The 25,129-nt window shown below is 42.2% G+C and overlaps 1 protein-coding gene across 1 annotated transcript in view; it reads left to right on the forward strand.

The window, feature by feature from the left end:
* Positions 1-20,392: 20,392 nt before the first annotated feature.
* PTCH1 (patched 1) overlaps positions 20,393-25,129 on the forward strand; it is an 88,756-nt gene continuing 84,019 nt past the window's right edge. The window contains exon 1 of the mRNA XM_069961750.1: positions 20,393-20,559. Coding sequence (XP_069817851.1) covers positions 20,557-20,559 — 3 coding nt within the window. The 5' untranslated portion in view covers positions 20,393-20,556. The remainder of the gene's footprint in view (positions 20,560-25,129) is intronic.

The following is a 25,129-nucleotide window of genomic DNA, read 5'->3' on the forward strand; positions in this document are numbered from 1 at the left end:
GCCATCCATATGGAAAACCATAAAGTAATTTCTGTATTGCATTTCTTTTGCACTTTTGGCAGGTAGCCTGACACAGCCTTCACTGTACCTAACCACAGTACCGCAAACCTTCTAGAAACACCCTAGCCAGAAGCTTGACCTGCATCCATCATCCATCATGTAACATCTCGTTAATGGGCCTAAGGAAACATTTTACAATTTTATCCTGCACCACTGATGGTTTTACCTTGATACACGGCATCTTTTCATTAGTGCTTAACAGTTGCAGAAAGTAATCTTCTTAAATTTACTGAATTGAGACTGATTTTCATGTTTTTCTTCAACATTAAATCTGGCAATTCCCTTTGGATTCCTCTTAGCTCTGGCTCAGATTATAAAATACTTTCATTTCTTGTCACAAGCATGCTTTCCATGTAGGAGTGTGCGCTGCCTTATATATAGAGAGATTTTGTAGGATTTTTTAAAAATATATTTTGTTGAATAAAGGAGTAAATAAATATTATTCAATTTTGAGCTTAACTAAAATGTCAGATAATAAATCATTTATATTTACATGCTTGCACACATGTACAAAACTACACTGACCACTCTGGAATATATTCATGTTAATTTCACATTACAATGTGCTGTAAATTATAGCAATGAATCCTTACCATAGGGCCCATGCATACATTACGGACACTCCGTGTACCACCATATGGTGCCTATATGGAACAACAGGCATCGACAGTATGAGTTCTAATGGAAACGCAAAGGTGACAGTAAAACAAGTTTTATTCATAAATTGTTTAAGTGTTTTTTTCTGTACGTCTTTTTTAAAAAAAAATGTATCTAGTTCTACTTCTACAGCCTCTACAGTATGCAGTGTGTGCTCTGTTTTTACACTTGTTTATAACTTGTATTGCTTCTTGTAAACTACCTTGTATCTGTTTCCCTCACTATCTACAGCCAGAGTGAGTTGTCCTCCAAGGATTATCTACCTTCTGTCTTTACTTTAAGCTGGTGTGTCCAGAAGCATTTACCCGGTGGTTTAAGAGCCCACAGTTACACCTACTCTCCATGGGGAGAAAGTGGAGACGAACTAGCTAATCCTGGGAGAATACCCCCTTGACACCTAAGCCTTGGTTACATATTAACAAACTGGCCGATGACAGGTCTGCTTTATGGGTGCAAAATCATATACTCCCTAAGGCTAACCACACAGTTGAGACTTTGATTGGAAAAAAATGGCCAACCAAAGTCTCAGGGGGTCATTCATACAAACGTGTACGAACGATGGGGCAAGAACATGTCAAAAATGTATGATCATACCAAACACTGGGTTTTTCAGCCACAGTTGGTGGAATAAATCCAGCACAGCACAGCATTTTCAGCAGCCATAACCATTTTCATATAATTTTTTTGTGATCTACCCTTTTAAACTGCTAACTTTTTTGTTTAGTGACTACTTAGGCTTCTTCGGCCCCATAGCTTAACCTAGGCTGACATTGCTTCTGAATATTTGCTCTCTGAAAGAATAAAGATTTGTATTCTGGCATTGTTTCATTGTGAATTCTGTAAGCGTTTGGCTGACAACTAAAACATTTTTTTTTTACTATAGGAATACTCTCTCTAGTTATTTTCTTGCTGAGCAAAGTTACCATGAGTCATTTCTGATAAAGCCACAATAATGGTAAAACTATGTAATGCAATAATTTACTGCAATTAATCAAACCCTTCTGTATTATGACTTATTGCTGTCTGGGCTTTTAATGAAGCATGCCGACCAAAGCACAGAAGACTTCTTTTTGTATCTAGAGACAGGAGTGAGCTGGTATTCATGCACACCTGTAAGTATTGGCACAAGGAACACTCCAACTGTGAGGTTCTGTGGCTAACAAAATAGGAATCAGCAGGTGACTGACCACTGCAGTGTCTTATTTCTACAAGTATTATACAATAAGTGGCCAAGTGTAACATCAACATCCTGTTCTACAACAAGCACACACTGCACTTTACCCTACATCTTTGCTATTTACAATGTATCTTCTAACAATACCAAAATATACATCCCTTTTGAACAAAATTATTCAATTATCTGACACTTCTGCAAAAAATATAAGTAGTCCTAAAAAACCTGAAAATTCCGATTTTGCCTGGATGTTTTAGGATTTTATTATCCCCCTTCTCCCCATTCTCTATGTACAAGGTCTCCCATGTTAAAAAAAAAAAAAAAATGTTCTCCCTTTGGGTCAGGACTGACTGGTTGTTTTCAAGATGCATACTAAGGCTAGGTTCACACTCTGTATCTGTGCGGCTGTATTGCGGGCGGTAAATCATCGGCCGGATTTTTCCGGTTCATGCGTTCGCTGGAAAGTATACGATATACGGCTGCACAGTGCACACTATGTATGAATCTACGGCCCGATCGTAAACGGACCCGTAAAAAATAAACAAGACCATTGTTTGCGGCTGGAAATGCGGCCGTGGACTGACAGGCGGTCCGTACGGAGTACTTCAAAAATAGCCGGCAATGATGCCGAATGCCGATGCCTCTAATAGTTAATATATTAAATTAATAAAACACATTTTCTTTGTAATAAAGTCCCTTTCGTTGTTCAATAATTTAATTCTAATGAATCCATCATTGTGCAATTAAATATACTGTTAAAATAAATATATATATATAAATAAATGTATATTTATATATATATTTATTTTTGACAGTATATTTAATTGCACAATGATGGATTCGTTTAAATTAAATTATTGAACAACGAAACTGATTTTATTTCATCGAAAATGTGTTTTCTTAATTAAATATTAATTAGTACAGGAAGCTCCAGTAAGCCGTTAATTCATATTGCCGGCAATAGAGCATTCTGTACTAATCATCACTTTACTTTAATTAAAACATCAAATGTTTCTTCTAATTATGTTATCACAATAGCATTATTAGAAGAAACATTTAGAATTATATGTGCGCTCAGCTGATTGGCTGATCGGCTGAGCGCACATATAATTAGCGGGTCCGCAGCACAGTGACTTCATTGTGCTGCGGACTAGCGAAGAGGACACATCGGGGTGAGTATACAGCTCTCCCCACCCCCTCCCCAGCACTGCACCCATCCCAGCAAGGAAGGGGGGTCACTTAACCCCTTCCTTGCTGGGATGGGTGCAGTCTGACATCAGTCTGGCCCCCAAGGGGTTAAGGGGGATGCTATACATCCTCCCTTAACCCCTTGGGGGCCAGACTGTAAGCAGCGATCTGTAAAGATGCTGCATACTGTAAGGTGCACAACACCGCTCACAATGATGGGTGTTGTGCTCCTGTTTGTGTGTTTTTTGTGTGTTTCTCCCTTTTTGTTTTTCAGATATCGGTATCCTGTGGATTACGTCGGATTACGTGGACTACGTCGATGACCAGCGGTTGTTTGTTGTTTTTTTTTTATAAAATGGTCAATGAGGGGTGTTTTTATTTGAATAAAAAAATTTTTTTAACTTGTGTCTTGTCTTTATTTCTTTACTTTATAGACTTAGTAGTGGAAGCCGTCTAATAGACGGAATCCATTACTAAGTCGGGGCCTAGTGTTAGCTGGTATAAAATGGCTAACACTAACCCCCCATTATTACCCCAGTACCCAATGCCACCAGGGGTACTGGGAAGAGCCGGGTGCCAGTGGTCCCGGAGCGTCAAAATTGGCGCTCCTGGACCGGGCGGCAGCAGGCTGGTAAGATTTAGGCTGGGGGGGGGCCTAAAACAATGGCTCTTCCCACCCTGGTGTTACCAGGCTGCTGTCGTTTGGTTTTTAACCCGGCTGTTTATAAAAATAGGGGGGACCCTATGCGTGTGTTTTTTTAAATAAATAAATAATTAAAAAAAAACGCATAGGGTCCCCCCTATTTTTATAACCAGCCGGGTTAAAAACCAAACGACAGCAGCCTGGTAACACCAGGGTGGGAAGAGCCATTGGTTTAGGCCCTCCCCAGCCTAAATCTTACCAGCCTGCTGCCGCCCGGTCCAGGAGCGCCAATTTTGACGCTCCGGGACCACTGGCACCCGGCTCTTCCCAGTACCCCTGGTGGCATTGGGTACTGGGGTAATAATGGGGGGTTAGTGTTAGCCATTTTATACCGGCTAACACTAGGCCCCGACTTAGTAATGGATTCCGTCTATTAGACGGCTTCCACTACTAAGTCTATAAAGTAAAGAAATAAAGACAAGACACAAGTTAAAAAATTTTTTTATTCAAATAAAAACACCCCCACACCCCTCATTGACCATTTTATAAAAAAAAAAACAACAATCGCTGGTCATCGACGTAGTCCACGGAATCCGACGTAATCCACAGGATACCGATATCTGAAAAACAAAAAGGGAGAAGCACACAAAAAACACACAAACAGGAGCACAACACCCATCATTGTGAGCGGTGTTGTGCACCTTACAGTATGCAGCATCTTTACAGATCGCTGCTTACAGTCTGGCCCCCAAGGGGTTAAGGGAGGATGTATTGCATCCCCCTTAACCCCTTGGGGGTCAGACTGCACCCATCCCAGCAAGGAAGGGTTTAAGTGACCCCCCTTCCTTACTGGTATGGGTGCAGTGCAGGGGAGGGGGTGGGGAGAGCTCTATACTCACCCCGATGTGTCCTCTTCGCTGGTCCGCAGCACAATGAAGTCACTGTGCTGCGGACCCGCTAATTATATGTGCGCTCAGCCGATCAGCCAATCAGCTGAGCGCACATATAATTCTAAATGTTTCTTCTAATAATGTTATTGTGATAACATAATTAGAAGAAACATTTGATGTTTTAATTAAAGTAAAGTGATGATTAGTACAGAATGCTCTATTGCCGGCAATATGAATTAACGGTTTACTGGAGCTTCCTGTACTAATTAATATTTAATTAATAAAACACATTTTTGTTGTAATAAAATCAGTTTCGTTGTTCAATAATTTAATTTAAACGAATCCATTATTGTGCAATTAAATATACTGTCAAATTATTTATATATATATTTATTTTAACAGTATATTTAATTGCAAAATGATGGATTCGTTCAAATTTAATTATTGAACAATGAAAGGGACTTTATTACAACGAAAATGTGTTTTATTAATTCAATATATTAACCATGAGAGACATCGGCATACTGCAGAGGATCGCAAACCCCGGTAATAGCGATTCATGTAAACTATGTTCCCTGCTTTCCCAGATGCATCCAGAGGTGTTTGCATCACTTTCTTAAGATTTTATTTGTTATTTTTAGTTGAACCAGATTTCCAAGTAAATGACCGTATGTTTTCAGCCGCATGTCTATTTTTTCCCACGGCCGTAGTTTCAGCCGCACATTTCCAGCCGCATAAAAAAATACAGCCGCACACATACATAGTGTGAACATAGCTAAAAGAGAGCAGGTCTGTGGCATGAGACTATAACTAGTTGCCATTTTTTTAAATTATATTCTCATTGACTTAAACTTTGGCATGTAGTTGATCACAATTCTAGACAAATCATATCAACCAAAGCAACCAGCTTGGTATTAAAAATGAATAAAACTAATTTTACTACATGTCAGAAAGTGCTATAAAAGGCAGCAACTATATTGTAACAAAGAGCACTAACATACACAAAAATGAAAGGGTTAAAAAACAAAATCAATATACAAATGTAATTTAGAAACAAAACATTTAAATTTTCAATTTAAAGGGGTTGATCACCAATTTTTCAAATTACCTGATCCCACCAAAGCCAGAAATTTGTAATTTACTTCCATTAAAAAAATTTCAAGTCTTTAAGTACTTATCAGCTGCTGTATGTTCTGCAGGTAGTGGTGTATTCTTTCCAGTCTGAGGGCGGGTTCACACTATGGAATTCTTGCGGACAATGTCCGCGGAAATTCCGTCAGCTGTCCGCCCGCACGGGCACGCGCTTTTCCGCCGGCTCCATAGACACCATTCTATGGGCCGGCGTATTCCGCGATCCGCTAAAAGAAGTGACATGACATTTCTTTCAGCGTATAGCGGAATACGCCGGCCCATAGAATGGTGTCTTTGGGGCCGGCGGAAAGGCGCCCAGATGTGCGGGCGGACAGCTGACGGAATTCCGGGGACATTGTCCACGAGAATTCCGTAGTGTGAACCCGCCCTGACACAGTGCTCTCTGCTGCCACCTCTGTCCATGTCAGGGACTGTCCAGTGCAGTAGTAAATCCTCATAAACTTGTATTCTTATGTTACACTCTCCATGTAATTTTTCTTAATTAGATGTACACCATTCTTAATGTACCGAATTAATGCTTGTACAGTTATAACAAAAAACCTTTAATAAAATATCTTTAAAAAAAAAAAAAAACCCTCTTCTGCTCTCCAGACTTTTTTGTGAACTTCCCCTTTAATGTTGCATTTATCTATATTCTCTTCAATTATCTATCTATTATCTGTATTCTCTTCAATCATTGCTTTTACGTTTTCAATTGATAAGGTTTAAGCTATATGTTGGCATATCAGCAGAGCAGTATGCCAGTGTGTACTGCGACTATGTTTGGGCCATTTCAGAAGTCACCTGCAAATTAACAGTATATGTTCTAAAATGAACTGAATGTAGTCATGAGTAAACTGTATTCAGTCCATTAAAGTCAATGGATCTGGCTTAGATGCACTGGGGTATGTCTCAGCATAATGGGGGAGATGTTAATATACACCTGGTGTAAACTGGCCACAGCAACCAATCACAGCTCCTCTTATATTTTACCAGAGCTGAGAGCTGAGCTGTGATTGGTTGCTGTGGGCAGTTTACACCAGATGTATATTAACCCCTTCACGTCAGCAATCTGCATATATATATATACATTCCTATTGCACATGCCCCGTGCAGTAGGAATGTATATATAACTTCCTGACTTCAGGAGGCTTTGTGATGAGAACAGGATCGCTGCAGGGATAGCGATCCCGCTCTCATCTGACTGCAGCACCGGAGATAATGAGAATCAGCTGCAATCCCGCAGCTGACCCCCCATTAACCCCTTAGTGACCACCAATACGGCGGTCACTAACGGGCCGGTGCCGCCGCTGTATTTCATCTCCCACCACCGTGAATCTAAGGTGGGGGGAGATGAAATAAGTAAAATCAGACCCCAGATCAGCCCCCCTAGTGCCCCGATCACTAACCCCCCCTCCCCGCGGCGGCCATCAAATCCAAGATGGCCGCCGCCATCACTGTGAACAGACTAATGTCTGTTCACAGTGATCTTAAGTAAAAATTAATGAAAGCTCCATGCTCTCCGCCACCGGAGGTAGCGGAGAGCATGGGGCAGTGATCGGGGACCCCCCTGTGGGGTCCCGGTACAATCGATCAGCGGTATATACTATATACCGCTGATCGCTTGTGCCATGTGGAGCCCGGCACTTTTTATCCCCTGTCACCATGAATTGCCACCGCACGCTGCCTCTGACCACAGCACCTTGCCTCTGACCACCGCACGTTGCCTCTGACCACCGCACGTTGCCACTGACCACCGCACCTTGCCTCTGACCCCTGCACCTTCCCTCTAACCACCCCAAATTGCCAGTGAACCCCTCAAGATTGCCCGTAACCACGCCAGATTACAGGTACCCACCGCAGATTACCTATAAGCACTTCAGTTTATCCGTAACCACTCCAGATTGTCTGTAACCACCCCAGATTGTCCGTAACCACCCCAGATTGTCCGTAACCACCCCAGATTGTCCGTAACCACCCCACGTTGCCCGTAACCACAGCAGGTTGCCTGTAACCACCCTAGATTGTCTGTAACCACCCCAGGTTGTCCGTATCGGAACTTCAGTTTATCCATAACCACCCCAGGTTGCCTGTAACCACCCCAGGTTGCCTGTTACCACCCCAGGTTGACCGTGTCCACCCCAGATTACCCGTAACCACCCCAGGTTGTCCGTAACCACCTCCAGATTACCCGGAACCACCCCAGACTGTCCCTAACCACCCCGCATTACCTGTAATCTAATTTTTTTATTGTATTTTAGTAACTGCGCTATTCTAATAACTATTACTAGCTGCGGTTTTGCTCCAGCAAATTGGCGCTCCTTCCCTTCTGAGCCCTGCTGTGTGCCCATAGAGTGGTTTATGCCCACATATGGGGTACCGTTGTAATCAGGAGAACCTGCGTTACAGATTTTGGGGTACATTTTTTCTCCTGTTCCTTGTGAAATTTAGAAATTTCAAACTAAACCAACATATTATTGGAAAAATTCAAGTTTTTAATTTTTACTGGCCAATTTTGAATACTTTCCTCTAATACCTGTGGGGCCGAAATGCTCATCCTACCCCAAGATGAATTCTTTGAGGGGTGTACTTTCCAAAATGGGGTGACTTTTGGGGGGGTTCTATTCTGTAGACATTACAGGGGCGCTGCAAACGCACCTGGCGCTCAGAAACTTCTTCAGAAAAATCTGCACGGAAAATGCTAATTGGCGCTCCTTACCTTCTGAGCCCGGCTGTGTGCACATGCAGTGGTTTATGCCCACATATGAGGTACCTTTTTACTCAGGAGAACCTGCGTTACAAATTTTGGGGTACTTTTTTTCTCTTGTTCCTCGTGAAATTGAGAAATTTCAAACTAAAGGAACATATTATTGGAAAAATTCAAGTTTTTCATTTTTACTGTCTACTTATGAATACTTTCTTCTAATACCTGTGGGGTCAAAATGCTCACCACACCCCAAAATTAATTCTTTGAGGGGTGCAATTTCCAAAATGGGGTGACTTATGGCGAGATATTACTCCGCTGGCACTACAGGGGCACTGCAAACGCACCTGGCGCTCAGAAACTTCTTCAGCAAAATCTGCATTGAAAAAGCTAATTGGCGCTCCTTCCCTTCTAAAGCCTGCTGTGTGCCCATGCAGTAGTTTATGCCCACATATGAGGTACTTTTTTACCCAGGAGAACCTGCGTTACAAATTTTGGGGTACTTTTTTTCTCTTGTTCCTTGTGAAATTTAGAAATTTCAAACTAAACCAACATATTATTGGAAAAATTTGAGTTTTTCATTTTTACTGTCTAATTTTGAATACTTTCCTTTAACACCTGTGGGGTCAAAATGCTCATCCTACCCCAAGATGAATTCTTTGAGGGGTGCACTTTCCAAAATGGGGTGACTTATGGGGGTTTCTCTCTCTGCTGACACTACAGGGGCTCTGCAAATGCACCTGGCGCTTGGAAACTTCTTCAGCAAAATGTGCAATGGAAAAGCTAATTGGCGCTCCCTTCCTTCTGAGCCCTGCTGTGTGCCCATACAGTGGTTTATACCAACATATGGGGTACCGTAGTACTCAAGAAAACCTGCGTTACAAATTTTGGGGTGCTTTTTCTCTCATGTTCCTTTTGAAAATGAGAAACGTTAATCTAAACGTATATATTATTGGAAAATTTAAATTTTTCATTTTTTTATGGCCTAATGGTGAATACTTTCCTCCAGCCCCTGTAGGGTTAAAATGCTCATTATACCCCTAAATTAATTCTTTAAGGTGTGTAGTTTCCAAAATGGGGTCACTTATGGGGGTTTCCAGTATACAAACCTCCTAAATCAACTTAAAAAAAGAACTTTCACGAAAATGTGGTAATTTGCTGATTTTTTAAGCCCCGTAACACCCTAAAAAAGTAAAATATGTTTATGAAATGAAGCCAGAATAAAGAGGACATATCGTTAATGTGACTTTTTGAAAAATGAGCCTGGTCTTTTAGGTGCAAATAGGCTTGGTCTTGAAGGGGTTAACACCCTTTTATAAATCTCCCCCAATATGTTACATATGTGAACATAGCCTTACAGAGAATATCTCTCACATATGGCCCTTGACAGACCATGGAGCTTTTAAGTATAGAACTGCAGAACATAGTCTATAGATCTACCCTAAGTAAAGGAATAATATATATTATATACTACATTAAAATAAACTTAATTGCAGAACCATTCTCACTGTAAGAGCAAATTTGTAAGGTAGGGTATACAAGACAAAAACAAGGCTGGTAGGCAGCATCTGGGACAATGGATGACACAGCGAATTAAATATTTATACTATATGCGTCATTTTCCATGGAGCGCCAAGATCTTTTCTCTGTTCAACTGGTTTGCAATGTGTGTAACCACACCATCTGTATGCAAAGCCCAAGTGGAATGGTTCCCACCAGCACCAAGTTGGACTTTATTTACTTTTGCACTCACCCTTAAATTCCCTAACACAGTTCCCACTGATTTAGACATCTGCTTGCTCACTTATAAGAATATGCTACTGTATGAGCTAATGTTAGAAGTAGTGTAAAATACTGAAAAACAATATAAATAGATCAATATACATTTAGTAGATTTTAGTAGATGGGATGCCATATATACAGAACACTCTGACAGTAAACTAAATTACAACAGATTCTAGTGATAGTTGTGTCATGATAGTAGATGTCCTAATTTAGGGCATCTACTATAATTTAAAGGGGTTATCCAGTGCTACAAAAACATGGCCACTTTCTTTCAGAGACAGCACCACTCTTGTCTCCAGTTCAGGTGTAGTTTGCGATAAAGCTCCATTCGCTTCAATGGAACCGAATAAGCGTCCATTTACACAGAAAGATTATTTGACAGATTATCTGCCAAAGATTTAAAGCCAAAGCCTGGAATGGATTTGAAAAGGGAAAAAATCTCAGTCTTTCCTTTATGACCTGATCTTTGTTTATAGTCTGTTTCTGTCTTTGGCAAAAATTCTTTCTGTGTAAATGGACCCTTACAAAACCTACACCCAAACTGGAGACAGGTGTGGTGCTGTCTCTGGAAGAAAGTGGCCATATTTTTGTAGCGCTGGATAACCCCTTTAAATGCACCAACTATGTTCATACATTGTTTTTGGTCCTATTGTTTTAACCCCCACCAAAGACGGGCTTCATACAGTTACTACAGAAATAATGTTCTGCAGCAAGATAGAGAGAAGCACTCGGCCAATTGCTTCACCCAGCTCGTTTTTAAAGTGAGAGTGACACTTTAAGCATATCGCAAAATGAATACAGATGCCATACCAGACTCCCTAATGAATACACACCACAAACCAGATCCACTAACCATATACAGTAGACTCCTGTCCATACAGACACCATACCAGGGCCACCCTGTATGAAGATTCTAGACCAGACCACAATCTATACCCCTAATTTCAGACTCTGCACTTAGCTACTAATCTCTCTCCATTCCCATTCTCTCCATTGATAAATCTCCCCCATTGTCTCTGCCAGTGCCTGGGAGTGGAAGGAAAAGTGGGTTCTGCAAGGAAAAAAAAAAACACTTTAAAAATTCCTTTCAAGATGGACGGAAGCCAGCATTGCTGCTACCAAAGCTATCATAGAGGTTCTCACCCAACTTTCCAAAACCCCTAAACAGCAGGACAGATATGCAGTAACACAGGGCGAAAGGATGTAATAATAATAAAAATAATAATAATTTTTATTTACATAGCGCTAACAGATTCCGCACCACTTTACAATTCTGGGGGTACATACATGGACATAAATCAGATATTGCAAATATATACATATAATAATCCATACAGTACATAAGTAGTGAGGGCCCTGCTCGCATGCAGGAGCTTACAGACTATTAGTCATGTAATACTAAATGACTATAGAGATTTTCCAGTCTGGTACAGCTGGGTGGCATCCCACTGAGAGGTGTAAGAGTATACCTGTCATATTTGCTGTCACCCTGCCATCTTATGGCGACGAGGGCTTAGGGATTTACACATACACATAATGAAGAAGGATGTGATGAGAAGATGGGAGATAAGTAGTCATGGAAAATAGCACATAAAGAGGCTAGAATAATAAAATAGCCAAGAACACACTCTCTGCACCTGCTGATACATATGGAATCTCTCACCATGTAGAGTACAGGACAGTGGAAAATGGGAGCAGACACACCACCATATAGACACCACAGAGAGTAACAATCTGGTCATACCCTGAGCTGCAAAACAGCCCTGACACTGGCGCTGCAACACAGCCAGTCATTAGCCTGTGTCCTCTGCTCTGATCACTACATCTCTGCCTAGTATAGCCAGATTCAGTAAAGGTGCAGTGAACCAGGAAAGCTGGCAAATCTGTCATTTATCATTGTGTGATGTCCCACTACAGGTGTTTCTTATGCTACACCTGTCACAAAAGCCCTTTACTTAAAGTCAGGTGGTAATGAAGGTATTTATTGGTTTCACCACTAGATGTCAGTGTTTTGCATGTAAGCCTTTATCTGTTGCACAGCAGTAGTGAACAAGGGGTTATTGTTCTAAATCTATGTACATTGTATTTTGTTGTCCAATTGATACTATTCTTATCTAACCTATCACTTTCATTCTCTTCTTGCACATATTCCTTTTCACCATTTACAGGGGCTTTCACATATCCATGTAGGAAGTATTCACTTGGTGGGAGTAAGATGCACAGAGTAGGCATCCCTGCTGTAGTTGAGCCAGGGCCTGGCTCTGCCAGGACCCCTGTCCGGGACAGTCCAGCTGTGTGAGTCAGTACACACGTGTATGGAGAAACCAGAGACTCTTTAGTCTATCTACTTCAACTATGCAGTGGTAGACACTACAAGGAGGACAAGTCGGGCATATACCAAGCCCAAGCCGAGAACCACTCAACAAAGTGCAGGGCAGTAACCTAGTACAGGGGAACTAGCCTGGATAGAGCAAAGCTACCGTAGCAAAGGTCCATGTACTCTATCTCGAAGTGCAGATGAAACCGGGCAACTTCGGACACTTAGCTTCGCCCAGGTAACCACGACTGGGGCTTATGTCACCCTATTAGAATGGGTAACTCGATACTGTATGGCAGATGGTGGTCAGACAACACAGTCTAAACACAGGAACATGTAACTTCTCTCTCTCTCCTAAGTACCTCTCAAGTATTCTACTCAAGTTCCAGCAGAGCACAGAACTACTTTGGGTTGGGAACCCCTTGACAAACTCCTCTCCTCTTAGCTGCTCAACTCTCAATTATCCAAGCACTACTACAGCTACCTCTTTTATATCAGCAATTACAGGTATCTCTCAGCACAGATCTAGTGAAACACTAACGTTTGTATCAAGATAAGTTATCTACTGTCAAAGTGCTTGTATTGTCCAGAGACTATTCAGTAAAGCGGTTCTATTTATTTCACCTAAACTTGGTCATCTCTTCCATTGCACCAGCACCTATACACAGCCGCTACACACTTTGGGTTATTTTCCCCTTTCTGTGGGTAGCGGTACCGATAGTCCGGGTGGGTTGATTGCCACTCAAGACTACCGTGACAGGAGCCCAAGGGATCCATCACAGCCCAGCTGGTCACCGACCTTCGGGGAGCAGTACAGTCAGCCATATCATAAAAGCAGGTATACCACCACACCTGTGTGCTGGACTAGCACTGGCGTCAAGACGTTTACACCTTTGGCTGCACGCTGCACTGTATCAAGCACCACCAGCAAAACATCATCATGCCTGTGCAATACCACAATTGCAAACTTTACAAGCATCGGGATGGCAGCCCTTAATATATCAGGGTAGAGCTACATTGCATTGTGCAGGAACATTTAAACGCTGGTAAAAAAAAAATATATATATATTATTTTTAATTAACATTAACCGTTAAAACAAAAACAAGATAAATGATATTGTCTCTGTTGTATACTGCCTAATAAAGAGGGAAATTAAAGGAAAATATGGGTAAGTGTCATGGCTTTTTTTCTAAAGAGGACATTACTAAGGTTTGTTGTTATAAATAAGCAAAATAAAGGGGTACTCCGGCCAAAGAAAACTTTTTATATGTTGTTGCACTTCCATACCACATTATAAACATGCTATTGTTACCTCATCACTCTTCCCCGATGTCCTCCGGTGGTGTCTTGGGGTCCCCCACTGAACGCTTCCATTGCCACATCCAAGATGGATTTGTCTCTGCCGTGTCAGCCCACTCAGCCAATTACTGATTAAGACGGGTCAGTACAACGGCCAGTGTATTCGCTCCGGGTGGGATCCCATAGAAGACTAAGCAACGTATCTGGGTTCACTTAGGCACACTGAGCCCCCACAGAACTATGTATTCTGAAATTCCACAAAGCATCCAGTATACAATACATCTAGGACTCTCCAACTATGACAGCTGCAAACACTACAACTACCAGCATTCACTGCCATTCTTCAGCCCTCAGGATATGCTGAGAGCTGTATGACATTTATTGATGGACTTTCAGGGCTGATGGTTGTGACCCACAGATTGAAACCACAAGAAGCTCCTACACAACCATCACTTCACTTTTTTATGTTATTGTCATTTATTAAAGAGAATCTGTCAGCTCTTGGGACCTACCCGAGGTGCTGACAGTGTGCTGTAGCTGGCAGTCCCCTTGTGAGCATGTTAACTTTTCATAATCTGGTTATTGAGTGGATTATGCACATATCTTGGGTCTCCTACATATGGATTCAAGGAGGAGTTGTGGCTCAGGGTTTGTGCAGCACTCTGGTATGCTCACTCTTTCCTCCACCGCCATCTTCATAAATAATCCCTGTTGCCTGGCCTCCTGCTCGCTGGTGCTGTCAGCCAGTGTCTTTGAGTGCTGATTACATTCATAAACTGCCTACAGAGGACTAATCTGCAATTTGATATAGTTGAATCTCCATGCTTAAAGAAGCAGTTCATTTTTTATTTTTTTTTCGGCCCCCCGGGTAGCCGCTGTCATGTATACTTACAGAAGATGATCGGTGTCCCGTTCCCGTCGGTCAGTTCCCGTCCTGCGGTGCCGTTCAAATCGGGCGCGCTCACTTCCGCCGGCGCTGTGACTCCTCTTCTCGGCCTTGTAATTTGAACGCCGGAAGGCACGCGCTTCCATAGCGAATGAATGGAAGCGAGTGACTTCCGGCGTATAATCACTGGTCAGAGAAGAGGACTCGCAGCAGCCGGCGGAAGTGAGCGCGCCCGATTTGAACGACACTGCGGGACTGGAACTGACCGACGGGAACGGGACACCGATCATCTTCTGTAAGTATACATGACAGCGGCTACCCGGGGGGCCGAAAAAAAAAAAACTGAACTGCTTCTTTAATTGTTTTGGAGCTGTGGTGTAGAAGTAAATCACCCGTCTAGAGACCAGCAACAGTTTTTTCCTGGATTCAATTTCCCTGATGAAAATTAAATATATTTTTCTTTCTTTTTTTCTCATCATTGTATAAAAATAACGTAACTTTCAAACTAATTTAGACCTGATTGGTAATTCTTTGCACTTTTAAAAATTATGCAATATTTGTAAAAAAATAAATAACTATATTTCATTTCCATAAGAGAAATCGAACCCAGGAAGAAAGCTATTATTGATCTTTAGACAGGTGATTTACCTCTAGACCACAGCTCCTACACAGTTAGGTGGGGAGAGTCAACTATATCTGAGATTAGTCCTCTGTAGCCAGTATATGACTGATGTCAACACTCAGAGACAATGGCTGACAGTGTGAGCGAGCAGCAGTCCGGGCAGCATTGATTATTCATAAAGAATAGAGAGGAGGAAGGAGGGGTGAGGTGTGCCAGAGTGCAGCACAAACATTGAGCCACAACTCCTCTTTGACTCTTGACAGTAGGAGACCCAAGATACATAATCCACTGCACGGACAGATTACCGTGATAGGTATCATGGTCACTAGGGGACTGGCAACTACAGCACTCAGATTCCCTTTAAAGAGTTGTTGTTTCAACGAGAGGATTTAGAGCTCAGTATCAGAGAAACTAAGCACCAAATAATGGACCTTTTTGAAATAAAAAAAAATAGGTATGGAAATTGACCTATATGCAATAGTACATTGCCTGAGATGAAGATCCCAGGCAGTAGAGGAATCCGAGAATCCTCTTTATTTCCCCCATTTCCTCAAAAAATACTTTTGAAACATGATAAAAATCAGGATTTGTAAGCAAAGTGAAATCACTAGGCATATTTTAAAGAGACTGAAATGCCATGAACGTGAATGTAAAAACACAATTACACTGGAATAAACAGAAGAGGCCTATTTTCCATATACAGTATATACATATTTCTGAGGGAACTCTACACATAGCTCATACATGGTAAATGTTTATCACTCTATGTATGAATGAATTTCAATGTCTTTTAATCATCAAACGTCTGCCATAATGAAAAAAAGAGTTTAAATTACTGAAGATTTGGTTGTGAAATAGTTTAGATCTTATTTTTAGAAGATAATATAACTAACAATAGAGTGAATCTCTCATTGACATATCCTACTTTATGTATAGGCAGCATGTAGGGATGGTCCGAACCCGCCGAGGTTGGGGTTCGGCTGAAACCGAACGCTCGGCATCGGATTACCGCTGTCTGCCTGCTCCGTGCAGTGGGCGGATACAGCGGGAGGACCGCCTGGAAAACTGGGATACAGCCTATGGCTATGGCTGTATCCCAGTTTTCCAGGCGTTCCTCCCGCTGGATCCGCCCGCTGCACGGAGCAGGCAGACAGCGGTAATCATTGCAGATGGTTCGGGTTCGTACGAACTCCGTACGAACTCGGTTCAGACCATCCCTAGCAGCATGTTATAGCTACAAGTCAGGTCAGCTAGTTTAAGAAAAAGTGCAAAAAAATATTGGGTCTTTCGTATAAAAGACTGGGATAAACCCCACCTCATCCACTCACAGATGACTGACATCCACTGATGTATCTAGCTGTACACAGAAGCTGTCAGGCATAGGTGAGGGGGCAGTAGATGGATTTTTTGATACTGTTTGGTACAATACCCCAGAAAATCTATTATTATAATATGGCGCTCTTGAATAAGGCTGCGTACTCTAATGGTATAGTACATTTCCTACGTTAGAGGCCAAATCAGCAGATACCTTAAAACAGGGGCAGGGAACCTTTGCCCTCCAGCTGTTGCAAAACTACAACTCCCATCATGCCTGGACAGCCAAAGCGAGAGCCCTTTTGTAAACAATTTGGAGGATTCAACACTGCATTGTGTTTTATTTCATAAGGTATATAACATTCGACCAAATGAAAGGTTCGGACATATATTGCCAAGTTATAAAGTAGCAGTGTAGGATCCTGGCTGTGATAAATATGGTAACTACTCGTTATGATATAATGATAACCTACCTAATTTAAACGCACTTGTGATGTTACCGCAGATTATCTAATGAAAACACAGATGTGCTGTTTCAGCACAAAATGCCAACCAAGCAACCAAGGGGCAGCTGTTATGCTGGTTATCCTGCTATGTTGCAGCAGTTTACCTCTCACCTATGATGTCACAGCAGCTTACTGAATGTTGTGATGTCACGGATACATATGTGACTGAAGTACTGACTGAAATGATATCATAGTTCCTCACCTGTCTAAAACTAGTTGTGACACAGTATGTTACCTGGGTGAAACCCGCATGTGAGGTAACATTGGGATGTTACAAAATCTGGCAGCTGTTCACCTGACTGACACTAACTGTAAAGAGAGTAGTGTAGGGGATTGAAGCCAGCTAGTGTTGTCACAACAGCTTAGGCTGGGTTCACACATTTTTGCAATAATTTTTCGTTTTTGATAAAAGGGAAGCATTGATCCGTTTTTCTATTGACTTCCATTATAACAAAGGGATCAAAATGCATCTTACGTACATAGAAATGTAGCTGACCCTATTTTTGTGTACGGCAAAAAAAAAACGGCTGCATTTTGATCCTTTTTGTATAATGGAAGTCAATGGAAAAACTGATCAAAACAGATGTACACAAATGCATCCGTTTTTCTATCTGGTTTTTTTTTTTTAAATAGATTGCAAAAACGTAGTGTGAACCCAGCCTTACTCAATAGAAAAAAACAACACTCACCTAACAGAAAAACAGCTGCTAGATCAAAGTAACCTGACTTGTGTTGAGCTTACCTTATGATTATGACAGCCATTCATATTATAAGACATTGCAAGTACCTGAAGTACTGTGGTTTTGTGGTATTTTGTGGTGTCCCACCACTGGTGTTTCTTTCCCTCCTATGCACCTGTCAAAAAGCTTTTTTCTTTCAGGTTAAGTGGTGGATGAGGTATTAAGTTTCCCCACTAGGTGCCAGTGTTTTGTATCCTTATATATATTGCATATATTGTTTTATGCTAACCACTAGGAGGTGCCCTTTTCATTCTCTACTTATCCTCTTTCTCCTTTGTCCTGCACACACTCATCCCCCCCACTCACAGGCATGCACACAAAGGCCCTGTAGGAGGAGTTTCACTGGTGGAGGAAGTTCAAGTTAGTCTTACCCAGATTCTCAGTGAGGAAAGACACAAACCAAACCATTCCTGCAGAAGCTAAGCCAGGGCCTGGCTAATGCCAGGACTTGAAATGAGCGAATCGGCAGAGGTTCGGGTTCGTATGAACCTGAACTCTCGGCTTCTGATTCCCGCTGTCTGCCCGCTCCGTGGAGAGGGTGGATACAGCCTGAGGACTGCCTAGAAAACTGGGATACAGCCTATGGCTATGGCTGTATCCCAGTTTTCCAGGCGGTCCACGGAGCGGGCAGACAGCGGAAATCAGAAGCCGAGAGGTCAGGTTCATACGAACCCGAACCTCGGCCAGTTCGCTCACCTCTAGCCAGGACCCCTGTCAGGGACACTAAGTTTAGTTGAGTCTAGCTACTAAAGTGAACAGATGCAACTAAAGATCAACAGTTTTTTTATGCAAACAGCCACCTATACTATGCAGTGCTAAACACAAACAAGGGAGAGTAGTCACCAAGGAACACCCTAGCCCATGACAGGAACACGTCTAAAAGGTGCAGGATGGCATCCTGATACAAGAGGTGCTGATCCCGGTAGGACAAAGCAACCAGTAAAGTATGGGTCTACGTATCCTACTGCGCAGTGCAGTCTAAACGTGAGCACTGGTAAAAACTTTACTAAAGATATATCTCTCAAGGTTCTGCCAGAGTACAAGGCTACACTGGGTTAGGGCTCCTCTGGCAAACTCCTCTCCTCTACTTTCTACTCCGTACTCCACAAGCACTGCTACAACTCTTCTCAAGCACCTACCTCCAGCACTAAGGTCAAGCACTCAAGTGTATGTCAATATTTCTTCTACTTGTGAAACCGTGTACTGTAACCTGCAAAGTTCATCAGTAAAGGTGTTATATTTTTATAAAAACACACATGACTATGCCACCTTCTGTCTGCACCAATACATACACCACCGCACACCTTGGGTTATTTTTCCATCTTGTGTGGGTGGCGGTACCGACAGCCCGGGTGGGTCAGTTGCCACTCAGGACTGCCGTGACAAGAGCCCAAGGGACCCACAACAACCCGGCAGGTTACCTACCATTTGGGGAACACTACCGGCCATATACCAAGCAGGTATCAACATCAAACCTGTGTGCTGGACAAGCACTGGCATCACAACAATAACATCACTAGCCGTACACCACAGAATTGGCTTCACTCGCTAGCTCAACTACTGGCTGAGTACCACAATTTGACTTTGGAAGCAATGCTTTTCATGATGCATGTATTTAATTTTAGCTGTCCCCATATGGAAATTTCAAGGCAGTGTTACTATCCATTGACCTAAAGCATAACTGCGATCTTGGCCCTGATGGAAAGATGACACCTATCATATGCCATTTATAAAATTAGTGTTTAGAGGTTATAGCAAAATTAAAGTTATGCCCTATCCACAGAATCGGGGATAACTAGCTGATCAGTGTGACTATGGGAACCCCCACCAATCCCATAGATGGTGATAAATTGTGCCCCTAATGGATGGATGCTGGGCAAGCACATGTAGTCGCCTCTATTCATTCTAGGGACAAATTTCCTCCATTCACATGATAGGTGAAGGGATCACAACTTTTTATATTGCATAACCCTTTAAGTGATACACCTAGCCCTAGCACAACTTTAAATATAGTTTCAGATTATGGTTGTTTCCCTACACGCTAGGTAACATTGCAAAGATGTTTAGTTATTAAAAAGGAATTAAAAAAAAGGTGTTTAAAATCTCTAGCGTAATAGTGCACATAAAATGAGATTTCCTCCAACTTCATTTCTCTTTTCTGCAGTTCTCACTCCTGAGCATTGCTGTATGCTTATAAGTTCTTTTTTTTTGCATTGGCAAATAGATGAAAGGATAGGGAACAGTATGTTTGCCTGCATGGCCGGGCTAGTGCGCATAACATGTTACAGGACTTTACTTTGCCTTCTCTTGTAGAAGTTTATTGTATTAAAAAGGTCACCGTGTTTCTTCTTCTTCTTCTTTTCTTGTTCCTGGGAGTCACGTGACGCTGACAGGTCCTGCCTATTGAGAGGCAGACCACCCACATGGAAGACGATGGAGCTGCTTAATAGAAACAGTCATGTAATTGTGAGAGCTTCCAGCACTCTGCAGAATGCCTGCACACCAGAAGGATTATTACACTCTCAGTTCCTGATGGCAGGGAACTGATGTGATCTCAAAGGTCCCCTCCTTTAAGGATACAGGGAAAAAAATATCATCTTCCATTTCATTGGGGCTTAGCACATGAGAGAAGGGACTTGATGGTAAGTACAATGATATGCTGTCTTACATGCAGTAACATAAAGCTGGGGAAGAACAGAAATGACTCTCTGGAGTGGGATGTTGGCAAATGGCACTGGCTGTGTTGTGATCTTGCTACTGCTGAAGAGCAAAGGGAGGGCAGGGAAGGGTTGGCAGGGTGACTGTTTATGTGTGTGCATACAGGATCTGGGAATGGGGATTATGTGGTGTCATAAGGAGACTTTGGCGTAATGTAATAACCCTGACTGTACCCCTTTTCCTTGGGTGGGGGGGTGTATGTTCCCCTCTTCACTCTTATGCCACTTCTTCTTTCATCATTACATTTCCTCATCTTGGATCTGGTAGTTCTGGGTTTGGACTCTTGGGTGTTCTGTGTGTGACAGAGGGGATTTCTTGGCCACATTGTCTTATGAGAGGTGTATCTAATTGTTCGTGCAGATGTCTATAATCTGGTAATATATTTGGACAGCACAAGGTATTGTAGGGCACAGGCTTGAAATCAAATCCCCTTGCAAAAAAAACCTCCCAGATAGCAAAGTGACAGGCAGATCAGTGGGAGCTGGAAATGTCCTACTCCCAGTTTTTTTTTTTTTTTTAATCTTTATTTCACCCACACACCATTATACCTTTTATACTCTCAGCCTAGAAAGTCCTATTGAATTATGTAGGCGTGATGTGTAAACCGGATTAGCTGTATGAAAGAGACATACAATGAAGCGGAATTGTTTTACTTGCCATTCACTTTCACTCACGCTTATATGTCTAATAAATGTGTTACTCCAGCAGAGAGTCAAAGGGATGGGGTCTCCCAGCATAGTGCTCTGTCTTCTCCCGCTTTGCTTGGACCTCCAGGCCACTCTAGGCACTTTCTTATCACCTGGTTAACTTGTTCACAAGCTTTAGATTTTACTTTAACACTAAAGTTACTAAAAATACTAAAATTACAGGTGTTGCCCCATCAGCATAACCCCCAGCAGTGCAATGGTGATGTATCTGGGTGTAGAGCTTACTCCATAGCTGCACGGACACAACGTGTGACACATTTTCTATGGTAGCATAACTTATTTTGCCTGAAAGTTATTCAGCAGCTGGGGACCCATAACTTGAATACCTCCAAGAAAAGTCCAGATGTGGAGATGCGCAATGCAATGGCTTGTAAATATATATACACTTATTGTGTGAAATCCAGATATCTGTATATACAGTGTATCAGGTACCACTGTTATGTCTATAAGCTTTAACTGTTTCCTTTAATAACTTATGTATGTACTAATATTGATAATAATAGATGACAGACTTTTACAGGTGAGGTCAGTGACTACTATTAGTTACCCAGTTGCCTTTTGCAGTTGTGCCAGCAGTTCCCCATAGACATCTGTAATATAGAGTTTAAGTGACAACTACATTTTTTAACTTATGTATGTACTAATATCCCAATAATATTGATAATATAATATTGATAATATCAGTGTATCAGGTACCAATGTTATGTCATCCACCAGTGTCCATAAGCTTTAACTGTTTCCTTTAATAACTTATGTATGTACTAATGTTGATAATAATAGACGACAGACATGTTTCCTATTACAGGTGAGGTCAGTGACTGCCATTTTGCAGTTGTGCCAGGAGTTCGCCATAGACAGCTGTGATATAGAGTTTGAGTGACAACTAAATTTTTTACAACTACAAGTGCTTTACGGTATTATTCTGTTAGTTCTTCTGTTTGTAAGGAAGCAGGTGCAGACTATAATCTAGGTATATCCTGTCCAGCTACCATGCTTGAGTTATGCCATTATAGAAGATTACTGGAGAAGTACTTGTAGAAGTTTAGCATGTTGTGGCCATCTGTAGTAGTTATCATCCGGGTGACCCAGGCTGACAGGCATTAGACATGCTGCCTAAGTCCTGATGAATCATTACTTCCAGTGTAGATATGACAAGTGTTGTCTGATCACCTGTCTCAAGTTATCCAGACATGAAGAACACACTATAGGCATGTATTTCCCTTGCTACGCATCTGTTGTGATAGCCTAAAGCTGGCCATAAACATAGGCTATTTATCAACTAACCCAGTCTATTTGCTTATGTGTATGACAGCAGATATAGAGGCCATGTCTGCTGCCAGCTGAAGGTAACAGGACCCCCTGTGCATACTAAAGTCCCTTGTAAATAAGGGCAGATTGATTGGGAAGAGCATTATGGTCAGGGATGCAGCACTCAATGAAATTGGGGGCAGGACCACCCAAGTTGAGGCAGAGTATTACAATGACACCTCTTCCTCATTTTAGAACATTACTGAAACAAGGCCAATTATATCCCAACAGTAATTCATCAGTTGTATATGAAGGAGACTAGACCACAGGGAGAGACCCATTAAGATAGTCCTTGTTTAGTGCTTGCCTACTCGTAAAGCTCCGCAAGCAGCACTAGGAATTTGCTGGCGGCCCTATTTTTGGTCAGTCTGGGAAAGTTAACCACACAGAGATGCAGGGTGCCCTCCACTGACCACCACTCCCAAGACCTAGCATGGTCAATGGAACTTGTTTCTGTGTGTGAATGATGACGAGTGCAGTGGTTATAATTCATCCTGTGCCCAGAATGTTTCCACCGTGTTGGCCAAGCCCATGAGTGCAATGAGTGTACAGTGTGAGCTCAGCTCATACACAGGGGTTGGCAGGGGATTAGGCTTCCACTCACTGCTTCATTCATAATAAAAATAATAATATTCCAGGAAATACTCTTCTTCCTCCTATACTTTCATAAAGCTGCTTAGAACTTGACTTGGTATGCTGAGATTTGTAGTTCCACAAGAGCTGCAGTTTACAAAGCATACAACATACAGTTTTATATGATCATGCTTGGGTGAGGATTTGATTTGTCACAACTGGACTCAGTTACTAGTCAAAGTCATCGTACAGCAGTGTTGAAAAAATACAACTACAACCTCCATTCCCTGTCAGTCTGTCCAGCTATTGGAACACTACAACCTCCAACATACCTTCGGCTATCATAGCATGATGGGAGTTGTAGTTTTGTACAGCTTGAGAGCCACAGGTTGGGAAACGCTGCTCTATAGCACTGGAGAATTTTTTTTCTGGGGAAAAAAAAACAACAATTGAAAATCTTATAGCAATATTATATAAAATTTCAGTTTAATATTAAATGCTATTTTAATTGAGTCCTATAGGGATTTAACTGAACGCATGTACTTTTGTGGTCTTCCAAGATTACTGTAATTTTTGCAGCGGCAGTCACATACAGTTGTATGCACACAATCCATTCTGTGAGACACTATAGGAATATATAATATATACAATTGCATAAGTGCTATAATTGCCTGTGATTTATCACCATGGGGCAGAACTGTAGATTCCAAAATCTCTACTGGTTCATGTCGTAACAGATCTTAATTAGAGATGAGGGAATCTTCAGCACACTCGGGTCCGTCCGAACCTGAGCGTGCAACATTTGATTACTGGTGGCTGAAGAAGTTGGATGCAGCCCGAAGGCTGTCCGGAAAACCTGGATACAGCCATAGGCCATGTTTATATGGTGTAAGAGACCGGCCGTTCCGTGACCCAGCTGGGTTACGGAGCGGCCGGTCTCTGCAAAGGTCATCCCGGCCGGTACTGCAGTACTGGACGGATGATCTTCACCGCCACAGAGTTCTGATGCGGGGCGCATCAGCACGCGCCCGCATCAGAGCTCCCCACAGCTCACTATGAAGCTTGCGGCTGGAGCCGCTCGCTCCATAGTGTGCACTGACAGGGTTTCCTACAGCAGCTATTCACTGAATAGCGGCCGCAGAAAACTGATAGTTCTTTGCGGTGCCACGAGGGTTAGCGGCCGGAGCGTATACTATGTGTATACGCTCCGGCCGGGATCCCATAGACACCCGGCCAACGTATTTTTTTAGATTTATACAGCCGTTGTTGCAAATTGCAAAAACGGCCGTATGAATGCAAAAAAATATGTTGTGTGAACATAGCCATAGGCTGCATCCTTGTTTTCCAGGACTCCCTAGGGCTGCATCCAACTTCTTCAGCCACCGGTATTCAAATGCAGAGAATTTGGGTTTGAATGAACCTGAGCATGCTCGAGGTTTGTTCATCTCTAGCAGAATTGTATCATTTAAAAAGGTTTCTCCAGAAGTATTTTTCCAAGAGTACATTTTTATTTATTTTACTATGTATTTAGTAACACCTTTGGGTGTAGATTAGTCCCAATTACTCGGGCTAATCTGGGTACTGGCATTCTGACACATTTTCCCCATGAAATATGTGTTAATAGTGATACGCGGCCGACGTGTAATAGTGATGAGCGGCCGACGTGTAATAGTGATGTGGAACCAACAGCTAATGAATCTGTAAATAAAATAATGAAGTTCATACATTATCTCTCCATGCTCTCCAAAGTCCTCCTGGCTTCTTTCCGCTCCCCGCAACCGCCATTGCAACTTCAGAGCCGGTTTCTGAAGTGACAGGCTGCTCAGCCAATCACTGGGCAGGATGGGACCACCACGGCCATTGGTTGGTTGAGTGGCCTGTCACATTAGAAACAGGCTCTAAAGTT

Source organism: Dendropsophus ebraccatus, chromosome 3 (genome assembly GCF_027789765.1).
Source record: "Dendropsophus ebraccatus isolate aDenEbr1 chromosome 3, aDenEbr1.pat, whole genome shotgun sequence".
Classification (NCBI taxonomy): Eukaryota; Metazoa; Chordata; class Amphibia; order Anura; family Hylidae; genus Dendropsophus; species Dendropsophus ebraccatus.